Source organism: Mustela nivalis (genome assembly GCF_964662115.1).
Source record: "Mustela nivalis genome assembly, chromosome: 8".
In the NCBI taxonomy this organism is placed as follows: domain Eukaryota; kingdom Metazoa; phylum Chordata; class Mammalia; order Carnivora; family Mustelidae; genus Mustela; species Mustela nivalis.
The window spans coordinates 81157239-81184043 of record NC_139027.1 but is presented as its reverse complement, the minus strand read 5'-3'; the positions used below and the strand labels follow the sequence as shown (position 1 = coordinate 81184043).

The 26805-nt window shown below is 40.4% G+C and overlaps 1 protein-coding gene across 50 annotated transcripts in view; it reads right to left on the bottom strand.

The window, feature by feature from the left end:
• The window catches only part of MAP4K4 (mitogen-activated protein kinase kinase kinase kinase 4), a 195561-nt gene extending 170589 nt beyond the window's left edge, over positions 1-24972 (bottom strand). For 42 of the 50 annotated variants that reach the window (XM_082747131.1, XM_082747086.1, XM_082747108.1 and 39 more), the window contains exons 1-2: positions 24526-24805; positions 24102-24167 (exon numbers count right to left, since the gene is read on the bottom strand). In XM_082747131.1, coding sequence (XP_082603257.1) covers positions 24102-24167; positions 24526-24582 — 123 coding nt within the window. In that variant the 5' untranslated portion in view covers positions 24583-24805. Of the gene's footprint in view, positions 1-24101; positions 24168-24525 lie in introns of all 50 variants that reach the window. The other 8 variants (XM_082747093.1, XM_082747096.1, XM_082747104.1 and 5 more) reach the window with 7 other exon arrangements.
• Between the last annotated feature and the right edge of the window lie 1833 nt (positions 24973-26805).

The following is a 26805-nucleotide window of genomic DNA, read 5'->3' as shown; positions in this document are numbered from 1 at the left end:
AAGCTAAAAATCAAAGGAGAAAATGATAAAAAAAATGTTTATTACAGTGCCTGCACATAACAGGCACGCAATAAAAGTGTATTTTTAAAAAATAAGGTGAGAGAAAGCCACAGTATCAAGTCATTTCACGGAAAAATGCAAAGTCCCTTTGGCAGTTTACTATACAGCTGATAAATATCTTGAGCCATTTGCTCCCTCCACCCCTTTGGGTCCTTGAGGTTGAATGTGAGGCTCTCTGAAGTTCTTTTCAGAACTCAGTCTGATTCCAAGCCTTCCCCAGGAGAATCACAGACCTTACCCACTATTCCCCCACCCCACCCAACCACTGTGACATACACATCTCTGCCCAGGTTTTTTTCTTGCCGTTCAGCAGTACTTGAAATCTTCAAGTTCTTCCTCTCTTCCATCCACCAGTCCCCCTTTTAGAACTTCCTTATTTTCATGATCGGTCTTCTGAATGACAGTGACAATGTGACAGAGAAAGTGACAATGACACCTTCTACTGCCTGTTTTCTCAGATACAAGAGAGAGCATATAATCACAAACCAAACAGCATGCCTAGAAGTCTTCCCAAATTATCCACCTGATTATATTTACAACTGCCCGTTTTTCTTCTCTTGACTCAAAACACAGCTGTTGTCTGAAAGGCCTGCCTCTGTTTGGGTCGACAATATTCCCCACAATACCACAGAGGAGTCAGATGACTATTTTCACTAGAAACTTAACTGCCACGGCTCAGATACCACCCTCCGCCTCTGACCTACTCTGCGACCCCCTCACCCAGAAACCCTGGCTCATTCCTTTATTCACTCACTCATTCACTCTCTCAGACACTCATTTTGTGCCAGGAAATGCTCTAAAAACTGAAATGGAATATGAGAATCATAACCAGTTTCTTATTTTGACTTTTGTCATGTCACTAAATCACCAGAGTGGGAGAGGTAGCACTTCACTGCACTGTCTGCCACCCAGAAAGAAAGCACTTGAGAGTGAGGACAGAGGAGCCTCCCACCCTCCCAACCTCTATGAACCTAAGTCCTGACCAGGCCAAAACTCCCTCACTATTCATCTGTAACCTAAGGGGTCAGGCTACAAAAATGCTATGCCTCCCCAACATAAACATTCCATGATTCCTAGAGAGCCTACAATCCCAACTTCAAGTTATGGCCCATTCACAAAATCACCAGTTTTAAACATACAGCTACACAAGACAAATACAACACACAGATAAGACATAATCCTAGCCCAAATAAGCCACTCTTACAGCTGTGTTCCAATGAAATGTCTTAAATCAGCTGCTAACTACCAACACTTCCTGCTCTTTTTTTTTTTTTTTTTTTTTTTGCCTAAGTCCTTAGCATTCAAAGTGTAAAATTACTTTAGCACCATCTGCGAGTAAATTAGAAATGTATAATATCAGGCCCTACCCCAGACCTGTTGAATCACAACCTGCACTTTAACAAACTCCTCAACAAACTCAAGTGAGCATTCAAGTTTGAGAAACACTGAACCAGGCACAGAAAAACAAGAGGAGAAAAGGAAAAGTTCAGGGCTGGCAACATCTGCCCTCCTTTGCCACTTAACTCCACCCTAACTTACTCTCCTTTCCTCTTCCCACAGTCACCCATGGCTCCAAACCCTCCTACCTTCTCTCTAGCTGGAAACATCCTGCCCATAAACTCAACTTGTCAATATCCTGGGAAGTAGTCTGGCAAATGGGTCAATGCTAAACTTACAAGTCAAAACTTGAAAGGCCTTAAAATCCAGTTTCTCCACTGCTTACTACCTATGTGAGTATAGGCAAATTACTTAACCTCCCTATGTAGACATAAAATAAAGATAAAAATGAGGAAATTTATTTAAAAGATCTGAGTCAGAACTTAAAATAATTTTTTTTTAAACAATTTGTCAAGGTGTCCCCCTCTCTTCACATACTCAATTACAGCATGTGGATTCCAAATCTCTCACAAGTCAGTCCAACCTCCCATGTCAGCATTTTTTCTGAGTCTTCACCTCTCCATTTTCATGAATTTATATAAGAACACTACCAAAGGCTAAATGAGTCCTCACTGAGCTTAGCATATCTTGGTTCTTTTCTAAACCCACCAAAATCAATGTGGAAACACCCTCAGCTCTCAAACAAAAGGCCTGTGCACTGCCTATGGCATATCCCAGACATTTGTTCCCCATACGTCCAACTGACCGAAATTTAAAAATGGCCCCATTATGGAGCCTATGCCAACTTTTCCTCTAGTGAGAGAAAGCTATGAATTTTAGAAGTAACCAATAATTCATGCCAGGAGTTTGTTCTTTTCTCTACACACACACACACACACAAAATAAGAGTTAACATAATTCAGACACTTCAGCCTCATTTCCACTGTTTATTTGTCCTAAGAACTGGAACTCATCTTCAAATTCTATCTTCTAACACATAAGCAGCAGAGACAATCTGGTCAGTTTACCTGTAGACAGATCTCATTTCCTCTTCATAATCAACATTTTTGGGAAGGAAATAAACTTCACTTACTCTCCTAACCAACAGTGAGAAGCCCACAAACTGCAAGCTGGGTATGCATGACTTCCTCTGGTCCAAGCCCTACTCTACTTCCTGTTGAGCTAAGAAAAGCAGGTCTAGCATTGCCATACAGGAATTGAGGCATTTGAACACCTAAACCCAAAGCAAACTTTGACTTATCATTTTGCTATTGTCAGCCTATCCAAGTAAATGGATGAAAAATCCTAACTCCTACTGTAAAATAGGACATATGGTAACACTGCAATTAAAGGCGATGAAGCATTTTTCGTAAACTAAAGATATTTTAGGGGTGCTTCGCTGACTCAGTAGGTACAGCATGCAATTCTGGATCTCAGGTTGTGAATTCAAGCTCCATGATGGGTGTAGAGATTACTTAAAATCTTTAGAAAACAATAAAACGATTATATTTTAAAAGGTCAGCATTATATCTCCATCTCGAGTCCCCAAAATGGAATCTTCCACAATATCCAAAACCTTTTTAATATTCCCTATTGAAGAATGGAAGAAGAGACATAAGTGAGACATGACAGAGAAAACAGTGATCAAAGAAAACAACAGGGTACTTATAATGTTTGCCAGCCCATCTTCACTGTGCAGCTAGCTCCTGGTGAGCTGACAGGTAACCTGAGGGGCCCTAAGGGAGACCAGCCAAAGAATACCATGCAGAGCCTGGCCCCAGTCCAAAGCACTGACCCACAGAATCACAAGCAAATAAAATGATGGTTGCTTTAAGCCACCACGTTTTGGGAACAGTTTGTTACCCAGCAAAGGCCAACTGAAAAAGGCATTCATTTATCACCACCTGATATATTTTTTGTCTTCTTAAACCCATGAAAACACAGATTCTCTTTTTGCTAATCTGTACCTCCACCATCTAGAATAGAGTCTCTGTAGTATTTCTGTGTTTAATAAATACGCTATATGTGTATCTGAGAAGACCACATGGAATTTTAGCTTATAAAAATCAAAGTCTTATTTACTAGTTAATAAAACATTACTACTTTACATCATTTGTTTTTTGTGTCTTTACTGTGGAAAAAAAAACACATTATAGTATTGTTATGAACTGAATTGTGTCACCCCCCACTCCACCCCCAAAACTTGTATGTTGAAGCCCTAATCCCTTCCCCCCAACATCATCACGCCTCAGAATGTGGCTGTATTTAGAGACCAAACCTTTCAAGAGGTGATGAGGTTAAAATGGGGCTATTAAGAGTCAACTGGTAGCCTTACAAGACGAGGAAATTTGGACACAAAGTGACACCAGGAATGCACACACACAGAGAGACCGTATGAGAACACAGCAATATGGCAGCCATCTGCAAACCTAGGCAAAAGGCCTCAGGAGAAACCAAACCTATGGACACCTTGTTCATAGACTTCTAGACACTAAAACTGTGAAAAAATAAATTTCTATTGTTTAGGCCACCCAATCTGTGGTATTTTGCTATGGCAGCTCAAGCAAACACAGGTATGGTGTTCACATACATCTGTTCTTGTAGTTCTTATGGCCTCATATTTTTACCACATTCCCTGAAAAATGAAAAATTATTGAGGAATTCATGGAAGAAATGTTAGGTGGCAAGCAATTTTCTGAATTTATTTTTAACAAGAAGTTAGGTTTCCATCCCATTTCTGTGACTAATGGATCTGTAACCTCTACAGCCTCTTTAGAATAAATCTTAAAACCATTTTTTTTAAGGATTTCATTTATTTATTTATTATTTTTGACAGAGAAAGACACAGCAAGAGAGGGAATACAAGCAGCGGGAGTGGAAGAGGGAGAACAGGCTTCCCACAGAGCAGGGAGTCTGATGCAAGTCTAGATCCCAGAACTCCGGGATCGTGACCTGAGCTGAAGGCAGACACTTAAACAACTAAGACCCCCAGGTACCTTTTAGATCCATTTTTTTACCAAAGTTTGAACTAAATAACTTCAAGCCTCCCTCCAGCCCTCACCAACAATGAGCACACATGGAAGTAATTACCAGAATGTTCAAATGAATTCCGCAAATGTTCAAAAAAGGAGTTTTAATTCCCATTTTTATTAGGGCTTGGTTGATACCAGTGTTGAACTTCACAGAAGGATGGTTTTCCCATAGTTTGCTGATGAAAGCAAAGATGAGCCCTTATGATTAGTTGTAAGACAGCTACAGAACACATTTCCTATACTTTCTAGGGGAGAGGGTGTGCTTTCTTAACTATAAATACGTTGCACAGAGATGGCATAATTTTCTCAGAGTTAAAGATCATTTCTCAACAAAGGTTTCTACACAAGCAGAGGAAGTGTATTTTAGCAAAATCTTCCTTCCCTGTTATTTAGTCTGAACAGGTTGCCCGGATGAAATCTGTGTTCTGGGTACTTCCTCTTTTGCTAATATTTATAAACAAGCAGTTGAAAAAGTTAAATGGAAACCATGTTTTGAGAGTATAATAATAATTAATGTTAAATTACACCCGACAAGACTTGATAATTCAGCATTTATACAGCACTATCAGATATCCAAAGTGCCTTAAAGTCACCACTGTTGCGTGAAGGAATGCTCTGGCTTGGACCTGACACTTACCTGTATTGTATGAGGGAGGTTCTTAAAGATATTAAACAACTTGCTCTTACCACAAGGTCAGTTGAGTTTCAGGACTACAACTGAAATGGAAAGCTCCTTGAGTATTTGTTACTTTTGGTGGGACAGGGTGATGGGCGATAAGAACTTTTCCATTTATCATTGTCATACTGGAATATCTGGTTAGCAACACATATTTTTCTTCTTAGGTGAAATATTTTAAGCATAATAAAAGATTTTGGTTTCACAGAAATTTCTGATTAATCAATCACTGAAGTTCAAGGCAAACTACTATTTCTTAGTGGTTCAGGACCCAAGTCTTTCTTAAGAAACACTATTTCCCTATATTTTCCTAATAAATGATAGGTATGTTACCTAGGTATATAATGTGTATATATTCTGGAATAAACTTTTTACAGTGAAATTTTTGTAAGAAATGATAAGATAATCTAGGTAGATTTTACATCTAGATATCTTGACTTGGTTCCTTAGATTTTTTATTTTTTCCTCTTTTGTGCTATATAGTATTTAATTTATAGGGTCATTAAGATTCTGTAAGAATCATCATCAGATTATTCCTCAATGCATTTGCAGAAGTAAGACGATTCAGGAGCATCTCTATATGCTCTCTTACAAATAAAAACGTTTTGGAGTACGGAATCCTACTATCTGTATGATAATAGACATATGTATGAACAGATCTTAGTCTGCAAAACATTAAAGTTTTTAATCATGACAGGAGTAAGTTCCAATTCACAAAATGTTTGGCAATCATGAAAAAAGGTTCCTCCTTCCAAGTATGTGCTACAGGTCAGTGATTAGTAAAAAGTTAGCAAAATCAATAGGTATGTTTGAAGAGCAAAGCTGGAGGATTCACTTCCCAAATTCAAAACTTACTACAAAGCTATAGTAATCAAGACAGTGTGGTACTAGTATAGGATAAACAAAGAGATCAATAGAATAGAAATAAGAGTCCAGAAATTTCAAAGAGTTCAGAAACCCTCCAATTAAAGCCAACCAGTTTTCAGGAAGGGTACCAAAAAAAACGAATGGGAAAAGAACAGTCCTTTCAACAAATGGTGCTGGCATAACCGGACATTCATGCAAATGAATTAAATTGTATCCCTGCTTCTCAACATGTACAAAAATCAATTCAAAACAGATCAAAGAATGAAAATATAAGAGCTAAAACTATAAAGCTTAAAAGAAAATACAAAAGTAAATCTTCATAACCTTGGCTTAAGCAGTGGTTTCTTAAGATATGACACCAAAAGCACAAGCAAAAAAAAAGACAAATTGGACTTACTCAAAATTAAGAACTATTGTGCTTCAAAGGAGAACATCAAGAAAGGAAAAAGTCAACCCAAAAAAATGGGAGGAAAATTCTGCAAGCCATATATCTGTCAAAGGACTTTTACCCAGAATACATTTAAAAAACACTAAAAACTTAAATATTAAAATAATAATAATAACACAATTTTAAAATGTGCAAAGGATCTGAATAACCATTTCTCCAAAGAAGAAATTCACATGGTGAACAAGCACATGAAAAGATCCCGTATATCCTTACTCATCAGAGAAATGTACATTAAAACCACCAGAGTAACAAATGGATAAGGAAGATGTGGTCCATATACCCTATGGAGTATTCTACCTCCATCAGAAAGGATGAATACCCAACTTTTGTATCAACGTGGATGGGACTGGAAGAGATTTTGCTGAGTGAAATAAGTCAAGCAGAGAGAGTCAATTATCATATGGTTTCACTTACTTGTGGAGCATAACAAATAACATGGAGGACAATGGGAGATGGAGAGGAGAAGGGAGGTGAGGGAAATCGGAGAGGGAGATGAACCATGAGAGACTATGGACTCTGAAAAACAATCTGAGGATATTGAAGGGGCAGGGGTGGGAGGTTGGGGGAGCCAGGTGGTGGGTATTATGGAGGGCACGTATTGCATGGAGCACTTGGTGTTGTGCATAAACAATGAATTGTTACACTGAAAAGAAATAAATAAAAATAAATCAAAATTAAAAAAAAAAATTAAACCACCAAAATGAGGTATCACTACAATGGCTACAAACAAAAACACAGATAATTACAAGTATTGGAAAGGAAATGAAGAAACTGAAACCTTTAAACACTGCTGGTGGAAATATAAAATATTACAGTTGCTTAGGAAAATAGTGTAGCAGGTCCTCTAAAGTTTAAACAGTTCATAGGACCAAGTAATTCCACTCCCAGATATATACCCAAGAGAAATAAAAAGTCTACACAAAAATCTGTACAAAAATGTTCACAGCAGCATTATTCCTAAAAGCCCAAAAGTAAAAATAATCCACATGCCCATCAACTGATTAAGAGATAAAATGTAGTATATTTATACAATGGAATATTACTCTGCAATAAAAAGAAATGAAGTACCAACGCATATAACACTGATGAACCTTGAAAATATGCCAAGTGAATTAAGCCAATCACAAAACACATACTGTTTACTTTCCATTTATATGAAATGTCTAAAATAACTAAATCCATAAAGACAGAAAATAATTAGTGGTAACCTATGGCATGTGAGGGAAGTGAGGACTATGGTTTCTTTTTAAAGTGGTGAATGTGTTCAAAAATGTGGCTATGATCACACAACCCTGTGTATATGCTAAAAGCTACTAAATTGTACACTTTAAATGGGTGAATTAAATGGTATGTGAACTGTATCTCAATATACTTCTTTTTTAAAAATTGTGTTTTTAAAACCCAATGTTCAGGGACACCTGGGTGGCTCAGTAAATTGAGCATCTGCCTTCAGCTCAGGATCAAGACTCCTGCTGAGCAGGGAGCCTGTTTTTCCCTCTCCCACTCCCCCTGATTGTGTTCCCTCTTTTGTTGTCTCTCTCTCTGTGTATAATAAACAAATAAAATAAAAAATAATAAAATAATAAAGTAAGTAAGTAAATAAATAAATAAATTCCAATATTCAATGTTGTCCCCCTCCTATGCACCACTACACCCATCAGAAAAGGGAGAAGAGTTGTTTCCACAGTTGGCCATGTTGCTGATGTCTCGTAAGGAATTAATAGTGAATAGACAGACAGACTAGCTCTATCACTGGACTTCCACTTCTGGTCAAGATGGAGTTAACAGCAGAGAGAATTACCTTTCTATTGAAAACAAACAAAAAAACAAAAACCATACAAAATTCATGAAAATTTTGGTTTTCAAGAAACTAGATATGAAGCAATGAAGGACAGTGAGCCCTGAGAGATAGAAAACAAATGAGGTGAGCCACAGGACTGCCTGGATTTACTCCCTTTACAAAGTTTAGGGCATGGCACAAGAAGGGGAAACCCAAGCAGAGCCCAGCAGACTGCCTTAGTTGAGGAGAAGGAGCATGGAGTCTAGGTAGACTAAGGCACCTAGAGTTCCAGGTGAGGGTACCAGAGAAAAGAGCTGCACAAAAAAAAAAAAAAAAAGAGAGAGAGAGAGAGAGAGAGAACTCCCAAGCTCTACAGAGGGATCCCTACATATTCAGCCAAGTTAAAATCAACAGAATCTGATCTTAAGAAAACTACCCAAGGCTGGGAGGGAAAAAAAAAGTTTCAAAAGGATCAAAAGTTATGAGGAAGTGGTGATGCAACATGGGGGCTTATGTGGGTAGAAGAAGAATCAATGAAACAAAATGGAATTGGGAGGGAGACAAACCATAAGTGACTCTTAATCTCACAAAACAAACTGAGGGTTGCTGGAGGGAGGGGGTTTGGGAGAAGGGGGTGGGATTATGGACATTGGGGAGGGTATGTGCTTTGGTGAGTGCTGTGAAGTGTGTAAACCTGGTGATTCACAGACCTGTACCTCTGGGGATAAAAATATATGTTTATAAAAAATAAAAAATTTTTAAAAAAAAAGGATCAAAAGGAACAATGCAGGTGCTCACACAGTGATGGGAAAAGTACCTGTTCCACTAATAAATTGAAAAACTCATATATCATGGGGAATTAAGCAGAGTATCAGAAAGGTCTTGCCTAAGCAGTGGAGCATAATTAGCACTAGACCAACCACTGTTCCAGAGCTCCTTAACAAAAATCCTAAAAGCAAGACACAAAAGGACCAAATTATTTCCATGTAATTTAAATGCACTCCCAGGGAAGAGCTCAAGGATACCTTATAGGAATACAAAAATACCAGCACCCAACAGGGTAAAATTTATAATGTCTGGCATCCACCCAAAGGTTATCAGACAGAAACACATAACGAAAATGAAAAAAAAAAATCTATTGAAACTAATTCAATACTGGCATAGATATTAGAATTACAGATTAGGATATTTAAAAAGGTATTATAACTGTATTCCACATATTTGAAAAGTTAAATAGCGACCTAGAAAATATTTTTTAAAGACCCAAATCTTCTCAAGATGAAAAATACCAAGTCTGAGATGAAAAATACACTGGATGGAATTAATGGCAGAATCAACATTGAAGAAGAAAACTTAACAGCACAACAGAAGAAACTAGCCAAAATGAAGCCCAAAAGGGAAAAAAGAAAATGCATCAGTGAGCTGTGACACAATTTCAAGTGGACTAGTAAACATGTAATGGGAGTTCCCAAACCAAAGAAGAGAGAAGGGAGGTGGAAAACAAAACAAAACAAAATTGAACAAACACTAGACAAAGATTTTCCAAATGTGATGAAACCTCCAAACCCACTGATCTAAGAAATTCACAAACCACAACCACGAGAAATGTGAAGTACATACACCAAGACACATCACAATCAAACTGCTCAAAACCAGGGGTAAAAGGAAAAATCTTAGAAATCAGGGGAAAAAATGACATGTATAATATATTCACAAAGGAACACAATAGGGACAGCAGATTTTTCTATAGAAACAATGAAAGTGAGTAGACTATGGAGTAACATTTCTCAAATACTGAAAGAGGGAAAAAAAAAATAAAAAGAGCAACCTAGAATTCTATATAGAGTAAAAATGTCTTCCAAAAGTTTTCAGACAAACAAACCTGAAAGAATTCATCACCAACAAACCTGTACTACAAAAAAAATAAATAAAATTAAAAAAAAAAATCATCCTTTAGACAGAAGGAAAATGTTACCAGAGAGAAATATGGATCTACACAAGGAATGAAGAGTACCAGAAATGCTAACCACCTGGGTACAAGTATAAGGGTTTTATTCTTACTATTTATGTATTTTTAAAAGACAGCTGACTATTAAAAAAAAAAAAAAAAAAAAACACAAACCTATTTTAAGACTTGTAACATATATAAAAGTAAAATGTGTAATAAAAGTACTACGCAACCAGAAAGGAGAATGAAAGTGATACTACTATAATGTTCCTACACTATAATGAAGTACCTATCACTTGAAAGTAAACTGTGATAGCTGAGAAGTGTGCACTACAAACCTTAAAGTAACCTATAAAACAATACAAATAGAAGTTATAGCTAATAAACCAGGAAATGGAATCATAAAACACTCAATTATTCCAAAAGAAAGCAGCAAAAAGGGAAAAAGACAAGCTACCAATGAGATCAAGTCCTCAGTACAGAAAGCCAGAAAAAAAAAAAAAAATGAAAGAGACAAAAACTAAAGCTCAAGGAAAAAAAAATACATATAAAATTTAGGATTTTAAATCACCTTTTTCATATAATAAATAAAAAAGGAATATATATTTTCAGCTAACTGAATAGGAAACTAATAAAATGTCTAATTTAATCTTGGGTTTGATGACTGAGGCCTTGCTTAAATAAAATATAAAGAATTTCACACCTTGGCAGTTAACATCAGTAATTAAAAAGTCCTTTTTTTCAGTATCATTAGAGAAAGGTTAGAAATATTTCACTTGATACTAAATTATTTTCAAAAAAGCCCACAAAACCATTTTACTCAGGATGCTCTGAAAAAGAAAATTATTTTTTGTTTACATTATCAAAAAGCAAATATGTAACACTTGATAAGAAATGCAAAATTTCATCCTTTAAATAATTTCCTTGTATAACCCGAACTCCAGAAAGTTGCTTAAAACTATGTGAATTATCACAAAGCTGCACACCATCATTCCTATTTTACAGAGGTTGCTTCCAGCCCTAAGATCAAGGGGAGGACCAGGAGCTGAATAAAGTAATCTTTCCTACGTGTATGGTATAAGGCACAATGTGGCCTACTCTGCCATCCATTCACCAAATATTCTGGGTATTATTCCAGATGCTGCTCACAGGACACTTTGAGGTCTGATGTGAGCTCCCTCTCCATCCTACCTCTCTTCCAAGGATGTTGAGGGTGTTAAACGGATAAGCTAATAACGCCTAACTGATACAGGAGATGCAAAACAATAACGAAAACCAAAAACAGCAGCAGATATACAGATATATGATACAAGGCCTCCCAAGAGACAGGTGGCTCAAGGCAAACTAAAAGGGGCCAGCAATTACCATGATCAATGAAACACACCCTTCCTATCTTGATTCAAAGTTTTATTAACCAAGATGATGAATCATAAGCTCCATGGCAAAACAAGCCCACTGTTCTTTGCTCCTCACCCATCTATGCCGCACCCAGAGAATCTGAATTTAAATCAAAAGTTTCATTGTATATATAACCATATCTACTTTGTCAGATCCAGCTTAGCTATATACTCCCATAGGCCCTGCTCTTCTCCCATCTGCAAGATCATCCTCTTAAAACTGCTTGCCCGCCATGTGCTCTACAAGAACATAAGCTGACTAACTGCTCTCCTTGCTCACTGTTAGCAGTGAGCAAGCCCCACATGGTACCTGGCACATACCCTCTATGCGTTAAGTACTTCAGTAATGAATGACTGAAAGGAATCATGACTAGCAAAGCAGGCTCAAAATTATCTATAGGCAATGAAACACAAACAGATACTGAGCCCTCAAATCACTGAAGGGTAAAAAATAATTAAGGGAAGGAGCAACGAGAATAGATGAAAGACTGTATGTATATAGAGAGAAGAGAAATGCTCCAATATGCAAAGTTCAAAGAGGAAAGACCCTGGAATTAAGGCATGCCCTAGCAGATGAATGAACTGTGCGTCATTTGAATGCACATCCTCAACCTGAGGTAATACTCAGAGCCTAACCTGGGATCCCTAATAATAAACTGTATGTCCCTGGGATGTACAGCCCTGACTCAGGTAATATTCAGTCTCTAACCTGAGATCTCAAAACAGAATAATCATAAAACTACATAGCCGTTACGTACAGAGAGTCTCAGAACACTGATGGGAAGAGTGGGGAAGGGTCTGGTAGTCAACAGTATTCTGTTACTATCATAATCAGATAAGAATGAAAGCTCTAAGCATAAGAATTTCCAAAAAGTATACATTATTAAATTTAATTTTAATAGAAGATATCATAAAAGTATTCAGAATAAAAATGAGAAAACTACTCTAAAAGGTACACTTGAAACAAATCACATGATTACTCATATTCCCCCATAACAAATCACTTATGTTTAACTTGGTATACATCCTCTGGCCAAGGATAATAGATTCTGTTTTGTTTTGTTTTTTAAATCATGGTGAGTCAATAGCTCCTGCCCAGTATAAAAGAACACTCCTGTCTTTAGTATCACATGGCAAATGGGCTGGCTATTGCACATTGGAATCCCCCCAAAAAACAGTGAGAAGGAAAAACTGGTTTAGCCTGGTTCTTGTTACCAATGACCTCACTGATAGTGAACAGCTTGTCTTTACAGAGATAAGAAACTGTACTCATGTTTAAAGAAATGACTTAAACCCAGGGATGACTAATAATGAGAGTGGGGAAGTTACAGGCTTCAGGGAAGCAGACAGACACACAGGGTCATAGGAGGTATTTGGCTATATTGCTGAGAAATGGGAAGACCCAGGCAGGTAAATCCCTACCCCATTCTACATAAAGCTCCAAGGTGCAATCCCATTGCACAGCTCTTCTGAACAAGTCCAGAGTGCCAGGCCAAAACACCAGCTGAATGCAATACTCACAACAGCCAGAAACTAGAAACCCCAACAAGACCCATCAACTGGTGAACAGACAGACAAAACACAGCATCGTCCACATAGTGGAAAACTATTCAGCAATAAAAAGGAACAAATTACCATATGTAGCAGCATGGATGAACCTCAAGAGCATTATGCAAAGTAAAAGTAAACAGACTTCAGAGACTATACAATGTATGATTCCATTTATATGAAATGTTCAAAAAAAGGCAAATTTATAGAGGCAGAAAATAGGTAAGTGGTTGATGGGGCTCTGAGCTACAATAGGGATTAACTGTAAATGTGTATGAGGAATCCTGCTGGGATATGAAAGTATCCTAATACTGACCTATGGTTATAGTTGCACCACCACACAAATTTACTAAAAACTACTGAAATGTAAGCTTGAAATGGGTGAATTTCATGACACATTAAAATGTACTTCAAAAAAGCTTTAAAAAAAAACCCAAACAAACCCACTGAACAAACTCATTTCTCTTCAAAACTTACTCAAGCAGCAGCAAGCCCCATGATACATGTAATAGTACACTGCTCTGTACTTTGCTCACTTTCCCTCATCATCATCTCCCTGGGCTGGCATCTCCCAAATCAAGTTATCAGTCCAGAGGTCATACACTAAGACACTGTTTTCAATATTGTTGTTGCTGCTGTTGTTGTTCTGGAGGGAAAGTAGCAAATGCCTCAGTAAAATACAGGTTTAAAATCAAAAGTAAGTGGGGCACCTGGGTGGCTCAGTCTGCTGGGCATCTACCTTTGGCTCAGGTCATGATCCCAGGATACTGGGATAGAACCCCGCACCAGGCTCCCTGCTCCACCAGAAGCCTGCTCCTCCCTCTCCCACTCCCCCTGCTTGTGTTCCCTCTCTCGCTGTGTGTCTCTCTGTCAAATAAATACATAAATAAATAAATAAAATCAAAGATAAGTTTAAAATCAAAGATACAATGACTAGTTAACTTCTAACCTGGTGGACTGACCACATGAGTCTTAAGACTTAATTCCCATGAAAATGACAATAAAGTAAACAGAAGAATAAAGAGATAAAGGGGAAGAGATGACAGCAGAAATCATTTCTATCAGGTTTTGACAACTAAAAATGGAAGGAGAGGTAATTCACTTCGCAAAGAGGAAAACACTACAACTGAAGTGCCTGCTTCGGGACACCCAGTGAGACAATATGCCCCCATAGAGCCCTGAGAAGATCATTTGGAAGCAACTGATACCACGAAGTATAAAGTATATGGCTAAAATCCACAGCACTGGTTTAGTGACTGAATGCCCCAGAACCTCTTTCTCAATCTCACAGTCTGGTGACTATTTCACATCACACCGTATCTGTAAGAAACCTGAGGTTTAGTCTCTGAAGAAACCGAAGTACAAATGCTCCAGATGAGAGGATGTGAGACATAGTGCTGGACACAGGCTTGAAAAGTTAAGGTATTAGACTGCAAAAGCTCCAGCCTCATTCCTACACCCTGAATCCCAGAACTCCAATAAACAAATGGATAGGCCACCCTAGGCAAGGCCAGGCCTCTGAGTGTTCTTCTTAAAGAAACTGACCCCAAGGAAAAGATCTACTGGTGTTAAGAAGTGGGGTTCCCCATCCATGAGAACATACTGATCCCCACCTGCCCTACCTACACTGAAGTACTACCAATCAACAGCCACCTGCCCATACACACTGAGTATCCAATTCACTTCTAGTGCCTTACTCTTAAATATAAACAGTTACGAATATCCGGGCACTTGAGGAAAATCTTTAGCATTAAACAGAGACCAAAATAAACAGGAAAAATAAAATCTGGAAAAAAATTGAGAAGCACAAGAACACAACAAAACCAACCTACCAAAAAAACCTATACTCAATACCTTCCGATAGATGACATATATCCTCAAGAGATTACATGCAGTTAAAAACCAAAAAAAGATATGAAAGAGGGCTGCTCATATAAATTAAAAATATGATAAAGTTAAAAGCCCAAGAGAAATACTGAAATGTGTAAGTCAAAGACATAGCACAATAAAAGAGCAAAAAGAACCACCCCTGCCCAAAAAAAGTAGAGAAGAGAAGAAAATAAATTGAAGAGGTAACTAAGAGAACTTCCAGAAGGAGAAAACAGAGAAGTTGGAGGGGAGAACAAAAATACTTCCAAGGGGGCACCTGGGTGGCTCAGTGGGTTAAGCCGCTGCCTTCGGCTCAGGTCATGATCTCAGGGTCCTGGGATCGAGTCCCGCATCAGGCTCTCTGCTTGGCAGGGAGCCTGCTTCCCTCTCTCTCTCTCTCTGCCTGCCTCTCCATCTACTTGTGATTTCTCTCTGTCAAATAAATAAATAAAATCTTTAAAAAAAAAAAAAAAATACTTCCAAGGGAAAAAAAGGACATCTTCAGATATAAAGAATTCATTAAGTACTCAGGATACTGAATGACAATGAAGGATACTCAAAATCTAACAGCACCAAAAATAAATAGAAAATCCTAAAAGCTTCTCTAAAGAAGTTTAAAACAGATCACATTCAAACAAAAGAGGAATGTCTTAAAATTCCAAGGGAAAAATGGATGTTTAACCTAGAATATTTTCTATCAGATTACATAAAAATACAATGCAAAAGAAAAATAAAGACATTTTCAGCCATCCAAGGACTTAAAACTTTTACAGGCCATGCACCCTTTCTTATTAAGCTACTAGAGGATGTGCTTCAAGAAAATAAGGTAGCAAATCCAAAAAGACTCTCATATCTAGGAAACAGAAATGATCCAAGGGAATAGTTTTGTACCAGGTCTAAGGGGCAACCATACCTCGCCAGCTCTGGTGTACCCCCGGGAGGAAAAAAAAAAAGTGGAATCAATAGGTTATCTGAAACAAAAAATCATCCTACATATTTAAGTGTTGGAAAAAACTGTTGACAAAGGCTTAACTTTGCTGGGCATTTGATGTATCTCTTAGGGCATTTGGGGAAGAAAGTAATCACAGTGATACAAAAAACTAAACAAGTGAAAAAAAAGTGTGTCAATGTAAAGGGGAAGGGATGTTTTAAAAAGGAAATATAATCTTATTAGACTGTGTGGCTCAGAAATAAATGGTATTTACATAGTCACGATAATATAAACAATTATCATCTTAACCCAAAATTATGATATACGTACTCATTTAAGGGAAGAGGTGAGTTTAAGAGCTTATCTTCAACTACTCAGAAGTTCAAAATCCATAGTTCAACAACTTTAACTACTATTACAAGAAGTCAAGAAACGCTTAACACTGATAAATCAAGAGCCACATGAGTAAATAATTTAAAAATACAGAAGTAAATTTCAGTGATGGCAACTAAAAAATGAAAATAGATGTCCTCTTGGGAATAGGAAAACTCCAAGGTCTGATAGAACTTCAGTATTATTCAGCTGCAACCACATGCATTCATAACTTTGATGGGTTCTTAAAGCCCTATTTATCATAAAATAAAAGTAAACTTTTTAAGTCATAATGTAAAAGTGTGGGGGTTTTCTTCATTATTTAAATTTAATAGGATAATTTGTCAGCATCAGGCCCTATCTGAGATAGTTACAACGCCCAGGGCTGAAAGGCAAATTAAGCACCAAGCTGCAGGCAGCACGTGCTCTGGGCTCCCTCCTTCTCCAGGGCAGGAGAACACCTGCTAGGATTGGACAATGGTCCCAATTCTCCAGCTTACTGATGCAAGAGATCAGCCCAATGGCTCACAAAGAACCCGAGTGCAGAATCAATCCTGCCAGTTCAGTGCTCCTCAAAGTGTGGTCTGCTGACTACCGGTACACAAGGAGATAATTTCAGGAACTGAGAAAAATTGTAAAAACTTTTATAGCAATTTAACAATGTAGTATTATGGCTTTTCAATCTAATAATAAAAAGACTGAAGCTGGTATTCTGTGTGTCTACTTTCTTTCACTTTTCTAGTAATTTGTTTGTACTGTATTTTAAGGGACAAAGAAGCCCTCTGAGGCTGAAATAGGGCACTTGAAGTCTGAGCCAGTTCATGCGCAAGTGCATAGCAAGTGCATATACTGTGTCTGAATTCAAGTATGCTGGGCGGAGGAACTGGGGAAACGGAGACTACTGGATTTACAGTGGATATTACATGCTTAGCATTTTGTGTCCATCCCCCTGCCCTTCCTGAGTTCCTTGAGGGTAAGCAAACTGCCTGTTTCGTTCTCAACTGTACATATACCCAACATGCTGAACAGTGTCCAAGACCCAGCTTACTCAAGAACACAGTGAGAACTGGAAGTGGCATGAAACTAGCCCTGCATGGTTAGTCGTTTTGCATCTTGTCTCCCCAACCTAGTTCTAAGTTCCTCATAATGCCACACAGATGTCAGGGTTTCCAAAAAATCCTAAAACTTATCAATCTGTCCTTTCTTCTGAAACTTATAGAAAAAACTGCCTCCCAACTCAGTGCCTCCCACATCACTTCTCTTCTGAATAGCCAGTGGACTTTTATTACGGAACCCAGCTTCCTAACAGAGTATCATATTCTGTCCAGTGAACAGTCATATAGCACTATAAAACCTAAGAGCATATGGATGCCACACTGGTCACTGGCAATACATCACCTGGGTTTCTCTGTTCTCCTCCTAGCCATCCCTCCTTATGTCCAAAATATTTATCTTGATTCAACTCTGGTGTGATCATGTTATGAAAGCCAAGTAACTGCTGAGGAAATCTTCCAAAAGCTAAATAGACACTTGGAAATCTCTACCCTTGATCATAAATTGGTCCCAAATTATATATTAAATATATTTTAATACTTAAACACTGGAAATTCAGGCTAGTATTATAAGAAACCAACTTGAATTCATGTAAAATCTGTTTGAGGTAACTACTCAAAGCAATTACTTGCAAGTAGTTAATCAGATGATCTGCGATCACTCACTACCTGTGAAAATTTTTTTAAAATTATTTGTTTATTTATTTGACAGACAGAGATCACAAGTACGCAGGGAGGTGGGGGGGGGCAGCAGGCTCCCCACCAAGCAGAGCCCAACACGGTGCTGGATCCCAGAACCCCAAGATCACGACCTGAGCTGAAGGCAGAGGCCTTAACCCAGAGCCACCCAGGCACCCCTCTGTGAAAGTGTTTAAAGCACTGATTTCACAAGGTAAGATGGTGACCTAAAGCTGTTTCCACCCTTAAAATTATCAGAAATTTTTTTTTCTTAATTTTTTAAATTTATTTATTTGACAGACAGAGATCACAAGTAGGCAGAGAGGCAGGCAGAGAGAGAGAAAGGGAAGCAGGCTCCCTGCTGAGCAGAGAGCCTATGGGCCTATGGGGGGGGGGGGGGAGTGCTGGATCCCAGGACCCTGGGATCCTGACCTGAGCCGACAGGGCAGGGGTTTTAACCCACTGAGCCACCCAGGTGCCCCCAAATTATCAGAGATTCGAATAAGAACTTTGATTTTTAAAAACTTACCGTGGAATAAGCCCTTGCCTCGAATACAGTCAACAGTCATGGGGTCTGCACTTGGGTACAATATCCGTAATAGAGCCATATATACAACGGAGAGTGAGCCTTGCAGGTTATCACATATTAGGGCTGCCCTCTGGTCAACAGCTGTGCTTCAGTGTCTGGACAAAGTGGGTCTGAAAGCAGTACACTTGTGCAGTTATTTAAATATCCTTTTGTTAGGGGTGAGGGGAAAAATAAAATAAAACAAAGTAAAAAATGAATATCCTATTGCTGTCTAACAATTTTTAAAAATGATTAAATATAGAAAACTGAAAGCACTAATACTAATGATGAGAAGCACAGGCATCATAAACTTAAAACAACTCAAGAGATGGAAAACATCTGATGCCCTAAAGAGTAGGTAATCTCTTGGCTTAAGCACCTGTTCACAACCAGATGACCAAAACCAGATGACCAAGTATTTACTAATAAAGAAAAGAAAAGAAAAGACCACGGATGAAATTAATGTTAAAGCATCCATCTCCAGTTTATAATATTTTTAGTTCCCTGGGAATAAAACTCCTTAGATGATTATTCCTTGGCTTATTAGAACACCTGTTCAGGGTGCTCGCTTCGGCAGCACATATACTAGAACACCTGCTCAGGGATGCATTATTTCAAAGTCTTTGCCCTGCTAGTCTCAGCCCACAAAATCTATAAACACACACATTGCACCAAAAGTGCCCACAGATAATACTTTGGAATTATCTCAATATGTAGAAATATACATATATCCAAAACTGGTTAAGAAAAAAAGGCAGGGGACGCCTGGTGGCTCAGTTGGTTAAGCAGCTGCCTTCGGCTCAGGTCATGATCCCAGCCTACTGGGATCGAGTCCCACATCAGCCTCCTTGCTCAGCAGGGAGCCTGATTCTCCCTCTGCCTCTGCCTGTCACTCTTATCTGCCTGTGCTCACTCTCTCTGTCAAATAAATAAATAAAATCTTTAAAAAAAAAAAAAAGGCAGAACTACAAGTTTGCAGATATGCAAATGAACATTTATTTAAAAGTTTCGAGCAATAAGAAATTCTAAAACCACCATGAGTAGGATTTTACCTGGTGGCTGAATTTTCTGTTATGCTTTTATTTTGTGATTTTATTTAATAGAAAAGTTTTGGAAATTTGGGGCTGATAACTTTTAGGAGAGCTACACACCAATACATGTTCAAGGGGGTTGGCTTCCTCCCACCTTACCCAAGTCCAGAATTCTTCCAGCATGAAGAAGCCCTATGTTTCAGAACAAGTCTGTACATGCCTCTCAGTGGCAATTCAATCCTCCTTCTAATGAAAACATTTAGTTCCTCAAAATGCATTTTGCCCCCCTGGATGTCTTTACCTCCAGTTAAAAAGATATCCTACACTTAAGGGGTAACATTTAGAGAAGACCCTCACAAAAGTTTTAAGTGTTTGATCCAAAATGTTAGACTAATGATTTTTAAAAAGCCACACAATTTATACAGCACTTTATTGCTGAGCAATCGAAAGTAATTTTAGCACTTTCACAGATCCCAAGGCTCCTCCTAATCCAATGGGCAAACAGTGTACCCATTTAAAGGGCCACACCAAAACCTGCAGAGAATGACTGATTTCAGCAGGTTGACCTAGGCCAAAGCAGAATGCCCAAGAATCCAGCCCAACACTCTTCCTCTCTACTGCCACTGCTACTACCCTGTCCCAGCCTTTACATCTTCTCTTCTGGACCATTGTCCTAGGCCAACCATCTTACCTGCTCCTTTCCCTAATATCACCTAATCAGGTTTCTTACTCCCAGAGGTCTCCAAACCCAACAAAATTTTCGATGACCTCTCATAGAATGACAGCTCTCCTTAACTCATGAGCAAATAATCTCTCCTCAGATGCCCACTACTCCTTACACCTCCTGTCATTCACAAAAAGGTCACCCTCAGCCTTTCTGTCACACACACCTCTCCCCCCTTTCTTCAGTAAATGAGGGGGACAGCCTTAGCACCATGCCCTAAATGGCTAAATAGCAGTAACCTCTCAATGTGGCTTCTGCTTACCATCTTTGGGCCCAGAATACTCTCCTCCTCAACTTCCAAGGTTTACAGCCTACCTTTCCTCCAAAGACAAGATCAGACAAGGTCAAGATGCTCAACCCTCCAAAAAGGCTGTCATCATTCCTCTGAGCAAGACCTGATCCCAGACATTGCACCTGCTGATTCTAAACTCCCTAACTTCCCCTCTCACTACCTGCAGTACCTTTCCAGATGTAGGATTTTCCTTCTCCTAGTCAAGACATTTAGAACACCAGTCACTGTATGCTCACAAAATACAAAATAACAGGGTAACCGTAACTCCAAGAAAAAACAAAAACGGTCAAGTAAATATTAAAAATAATAAAACTCAGTATAACACAAAAACAGATCTTATTTTTTGTGGTTTTGTTTTTTAAATAGTCACTGTCCCCCTTTGATGAAAATAATTGATATACTTAACATGCACAAGATCATCTTATAAACACTTTTTTATAAACAGATTTTATTCTGCATGAAACCCTGTAAACTGAAATTCACAGTATTTTTCTAAGTTTCGATTTATGAGTATGCTTCTCAGTGATCGTTCAGAAACCTAATGCAAAAAATAAATTTCTCTAACTAGGACATACTCTGTGTTTCACTATTTTTTCAGATAGTTATATACTGTTCAACTATACCCAGATGATTTACCAATTTTGTCACAGAGAAAATTATAAACCACTCCCCCAAAAAGCCACTTTCATAACAAAACCCAGAAACTCCCTCTTTTTACTCATTTGCCTCACAGAAATACAGCATTCTCAAAATAAGCCACCACAATGACTAAAAAATAAAAAGTTTATAGCAAAAAACAGAAAATAAAAGATATAGCAATGAATCAAATTAGGGCTACAGGTTATTCAGCTTGAAAGTATTTTACCTGAATTTACATTAAGAAAAAAAGCTTCCTTATACACAAGTTATCACAAATATTTTCCCAACTCAGATGCTATTCACACTAGTGGATGTTTAGTATTTATAAACAGATACTAGCATTAATAATCTAATCCCAAAACCACCACAGGCAAATCACACCAACAAATCCCAAATAAACTCCTCTGCATAATATAAATCATTTTAGAAATTAGATATTGAAAGAAAGATGCAAATGCAGATATTAACTGCTTCTCCTATTTCTACCAACTACCAAGACTGAACTTTCCAGTATCAGTTCATAAATATTGTTGATAGTAAGAATGCGTCTATGAAAAATTAGGAAAACCTTAAGACTTAATATTTGATGCTACGGAATTAACTTTTTAGGGGTCAGAATGGCACTGTGATTATCTAAAAAACAAAAATGATACAATCTGAAGTATTTATGGGTAAAATGGTATCTAGGCTTTAACCTTAAAATACTAATGGAGAAAGGCTATAGATGAAACCAGATCAGTCATGTTCTGATTAACTGTTAAATTGGGTGATCTACCCTCTCTCCTTGTATATGCTTGATCTTTCCAAATAAAACAGAACTGCTGGTGAGCAAAATCTCGGGCACTATTTTGTGTGTGTATGCCACATTTGCACAGATTTCTTAATTTGTTAGGTTTGCATAATTTGAGAATTTCTTCTCAACTGTACAGACTTTGTAGTCAGAGAGTTGTGTCACTGCCAGTATCCCAAATGCTTCCCAACTGCACCGCTCAGCAAATCTATTTCAAAAGCTTGGGGGAAGGAGAGGATGGAACCAAAGGAAATGAAGAGGGGGAAAAATTTAACAATGATCCTGCCTAAACTGTTACCATAACCTCTTAAAGCCACTTAAAGCTCATTCAGGTTTCATTCTTTCTTCTTACGGTTTAAAAATGGACTGTTGGATTCTAGCTCACTTCACTCCCCTTCCCACCCATCCATGCTGACGGTGGAAGATACAAACAATCCAACTACTGTGTAACCAGGTCAAAAACAAGCTTTGGCTAACTCACTTGGAAGAGTACACTCACCACTTAGATCTGGCCAGAAAAACTGGGTTAGAAAAAAACCGACTGGTGCTTAAACAAACATTGGGGCTAGGGAGAATACCTTAAAGCCAGTTACCAGGCCATTCAGTGAGTTGCAACACAATCTTTTCCAAAATTTTCCAAAGGCTTCCAAATTCTGTCGAGCCCAGCAGGCTGAGTTAACAGGGCTTTCTTTCAAATTCAAAAATCTGGCCACAGCCCCAACAGTTAACCAACAAAACACATGCTAATTCACTTGAGATCACCTAAGAATACTGACTCAAGTTCCGACCGCAGGCCGGTACACAGCCCAGTACACAGCCCAGGCCAGGGGAAGTTGGGGCTGGGGAGAGTCGTTCAAGGGATAGATAAACCCTATTCATTAAGCATAAAAGAGACAATAGGATCCACACTTAATTTGGCCTAAGAAAATGTCTACAGTCAGTTTCCAACCCCCTCCCTCCATTTTTAATGAGACAATGACAATTCTTCATGGTGAACCACAAAGCCCTGCTTCATAACATTTTTTTTTCTAGCTCCTTGTACCCATTCGAACAGCCAGAAAACACCCCCAGTGCAGATTACTTTCTGAAAGCATTCAGCAATAAGAAATAAATCAGGACAGGGGAAATTTAACATTCTGTTTCAAATTTGCAAGGCCTGCGCCTCCATTACCTACAGCTCTTTCAGAAGCTCTATAATGTGCTCTGAATAGAATGAAAAGCACTGTTAGTCACATCAGGTGTCAGCTACTGAGCAGACTCATAGTCTCCAGATTTGTTAGTTTCATTTACCGGTGGTGGGGGGGGGGGGGGTTGTTAAAAAAGAGACAGGCCTGGGGTGGGTGTGAAATCTGGGCATCCTCTTGACTCCTTGCTCTCCCTCATCTCTGTTTCAATTACACACCTGTCAAACAGGTTATTCCTGGAATTCAGATTTTATAATCCTCATGCTGTAATTCTTCCTGCTCCTGCTGCCCAAACACACACCCCTCCCTGCTTCCCCAAAATATGTACGTATCCATCAGCATCATGTATGATAGTTATTAGGAAGCAGTCCCAGGTAACACCTAACTCCTCACCTTGAGCACCTGGCAGACATTAAAACGAAGCAACACGATGACCATTTTCAAGAAGACCAAGACAGTGGTTTGGTATAATCACAGGCCAGGCCTGTCTATACTGAATTTTAATTAACACACACAAACTCAGAAGGCCGGAATTGGGGAAAACGAAAGAGTTAAGATTGCTTTATGAAAAATGTTTTCCCATTTTACTTAGGAAAGTGCACGCCAAAGAATGTAGCTTATTGCCTTATCTCAAGGCCAGGAAATGTGAGGTCTTCGAAGGCCAGCCTGCATATAAACTCCTGTTTAAAAACAGAGGGACTACAAGGCGAAACCCCTCTCCCAACTTTGGCCAAGCGGCGTGGCCTCCAGTCAGCAGCGTGTTTATCAACCTTCTCCTCGTTCCCCAACAAGAAGTTTCAACGTGCCACGGGAAACAAAGACGGCGGCTCACACCGACCTTATAGACTTGTCCATAGGTGCCATTTCCAACCACTTCCACCAGCTCAAAAATCCCAGCAGGATCCTAGAGAAGAGGAGGGGAGGGGTTAGAATTTAAAAGCAGCACAACAATGAATAAATACAGCGGGGCAGTTGGAAAGAAAAGGCGACTGCAAACGGGGCGGGCTTCGTCTCGCGCGGTCCCACAGCGCCCGAAGGCCGCGCCCCGCGCTCGGGGCTCGTGGGGCGCGGGGCGCGGCGAGGTGGGGGAGTCGGCGGAGGGTCGCGCCCCGCCGCCCCGCACACGCCGACGCAGGCAGACAAAGGGGCCGCCGCGCCCGAGGCTCTGCCCGGGGCGGCGCCCGAGCGCCCGGCGGGCCAGGGCGCGGCCCCGGCTCCCCGCTCCCGGCGCGCCCGCGGCGGGGCCCGTCGTGGCCACTCACCCGCAGGGAGGAGAGGTCGATGTCCACCAGACTTTTTGCAGGGGAGTCGTTCGCCATTTTCCCTTTTTGCCACCAAACAAAATAGTACCAATAAATAGATCTGTTTCTCTATTTATTTCCTTCACAGGCCAGGCCGCCGACGGCGTCTCCTCACGAGGGAGCGGGCGGCCGGGGCTCCGCCTCGCGAGGCCGGGGGCGGCGGCGGCGGCGGCGGCGGCGGCGGCGGCGGCGGCGGGCTGGTCGCTGCTCTCGGCCGGCCCGGGCCGCGCGCGGAGAGCAGACGGAGCGTGCGCGGAGCGGCGGCAGCGGCGCTCACACCATGGCGCGGGGCGGCCGTCAGGCCCCCGGGCGTCGCCCGCCGCCTCAGGCCCCGGCGCCCGCGCCCCGCGCCGCGCGCCTGGAGGACGGGCCCGGAGCGTGGGGCCGCGGCGCCGCCGAGAGTTGAGCGAGTGAGCGCGAGGCAGCGAGACAAAGATAACCCGGGAGGCGGGGGCGGAGGCGGAGAGGGAGGCGGGGAGGGAGGGGGCGGCGGCGGCGGCGGCGGCGAGGGAGGAGTAGAAACGGGACACCGAAAATATATTCTGAGGAGAGAGAAAACAGCTCCCCCTCTCCTTCCCCGGCAGGAAAATCGAGCGGAAACGCACTCCCAGACCGAACCCAGCTGGGGAGGGCGCGGGGCGAGCAGCCCGTGCGGCGTGAATATTCAGCAGGGGTGGGGCCCGAACAATGGCCGGCCGGCGGGCACCGCGAACCGCGGCCGGCAGACGGGGCGCTCGCGGGAGAGCCAGAGCAGGGATGAGACGGACCGGGGCGTCCCCGGTGAGGTGCCGAGGGTGAGGAAACGTCCCATCTCTCACTAACAATAAAGGGAGCAGAAGTGACCTGGACCCTGGCCGCAAACGCACGGAGGCGGAGGGACCCTTGTCTCCGGGAGGGGCTGCGTCCCGCCCCGCCGGCCGACCGCGCCGGGGCTCTAAAGGGACGCGGATGGGGTGTAGCCACCCCCAGCGACGAAGGGCCTCCCTTTCTCCTCACCCCCGCGTATCCCATCCCCTTCCTCCACTACCAGATTCTGTACCCCTAAGACCCTCATTTCCGGTTTCCCTACACGGTTTTCTTTTTCTATCTTGCAGGCTACGTTTGTGGCAGGCTTGTAGGTGAGGAATTTGTTGAGCATCACCTGGCCGCCGGGTCCCAAGGCTTTCTTGGAAACAGTACCCAAACCAGCACCTGTAATTGCCTTGCGCTGCCTTTCTTAACCTCACTCAGTAGGTGAGCACTGTGTTTGGAGCCCTAAGCGCTAGCCCCTCGGTTTTGTGCCTAGAGGTCATTAAGGATCAACGAACAGGCTTATGCCAGCCACTTTGGAAGCTTGTAGTTAGGTGATTTGATCCTGTTAAATGGGAATATATTGCCTGTGCACAATAGTCATTTTTATCACATCGGTCCACTGTAAAAAAAAAAAAAAAAAAAACTTTCAATGGCTCCCTATTACCTCATAGCAGGTTCTCAAATCGAAGTGCATCAGAATCACCAGAAGGGATGGTAAAAGCACTAATTGCTGACCCCACCTCCAGAGTTCATCAGGTCTGGGATAGGCCTGAGAATATGCATTTCTAACAAGTTGTCAGATGATGGGTAAGGTTGCTGTTAAAAGGATCACACTTGGAGAGCAAGAGCCTTACAGGATGAAAATCTAAGACTCTTCACAATTAGGCTTCACAAACATCACCGTCATTATCATCTACCAGTTCTTCTTTATGTACAGTACCCAGTTTAACCTGTCTTGTGGCCCTTGTGTATTAGTTCCCACATTTTAAGGATAAGGAGACCCAAGTACTGGAAGATAAGGAATGTGCCTAAATGCCTTAAAAGCACAGCCTGGAAGTAGAACAGGGATTCTCACTAGGTCAGCCTACTCCGAAAATCCAAGACTCTGATTCAGCCAAGTTAGTCTTTTACCCAGAATATGTTTACCAGTCTCCTGCCTCTCAACAGTTTGGTTTTCAAGATTTTCAGCTATGAGAATCCCTCGTAAGGGAATCCTGGAATCCTTTGATTAGGAAAATCATAGTAACCAACATGTTGCTATGAATTTAATAGTACTTTTAAACGATTTTGTTTTTTAATGTAGTTACAGCAATGGCATTATCTGGTGTAAATTATTTACTCAGAGAGCTAGATTGTTGAGCATTTGAAATTTCAGACCATATTACTACTAATAGTATTTTAATAGTATTTATTACTGATAATAGATAACACATATTAGGTCCAAACAAT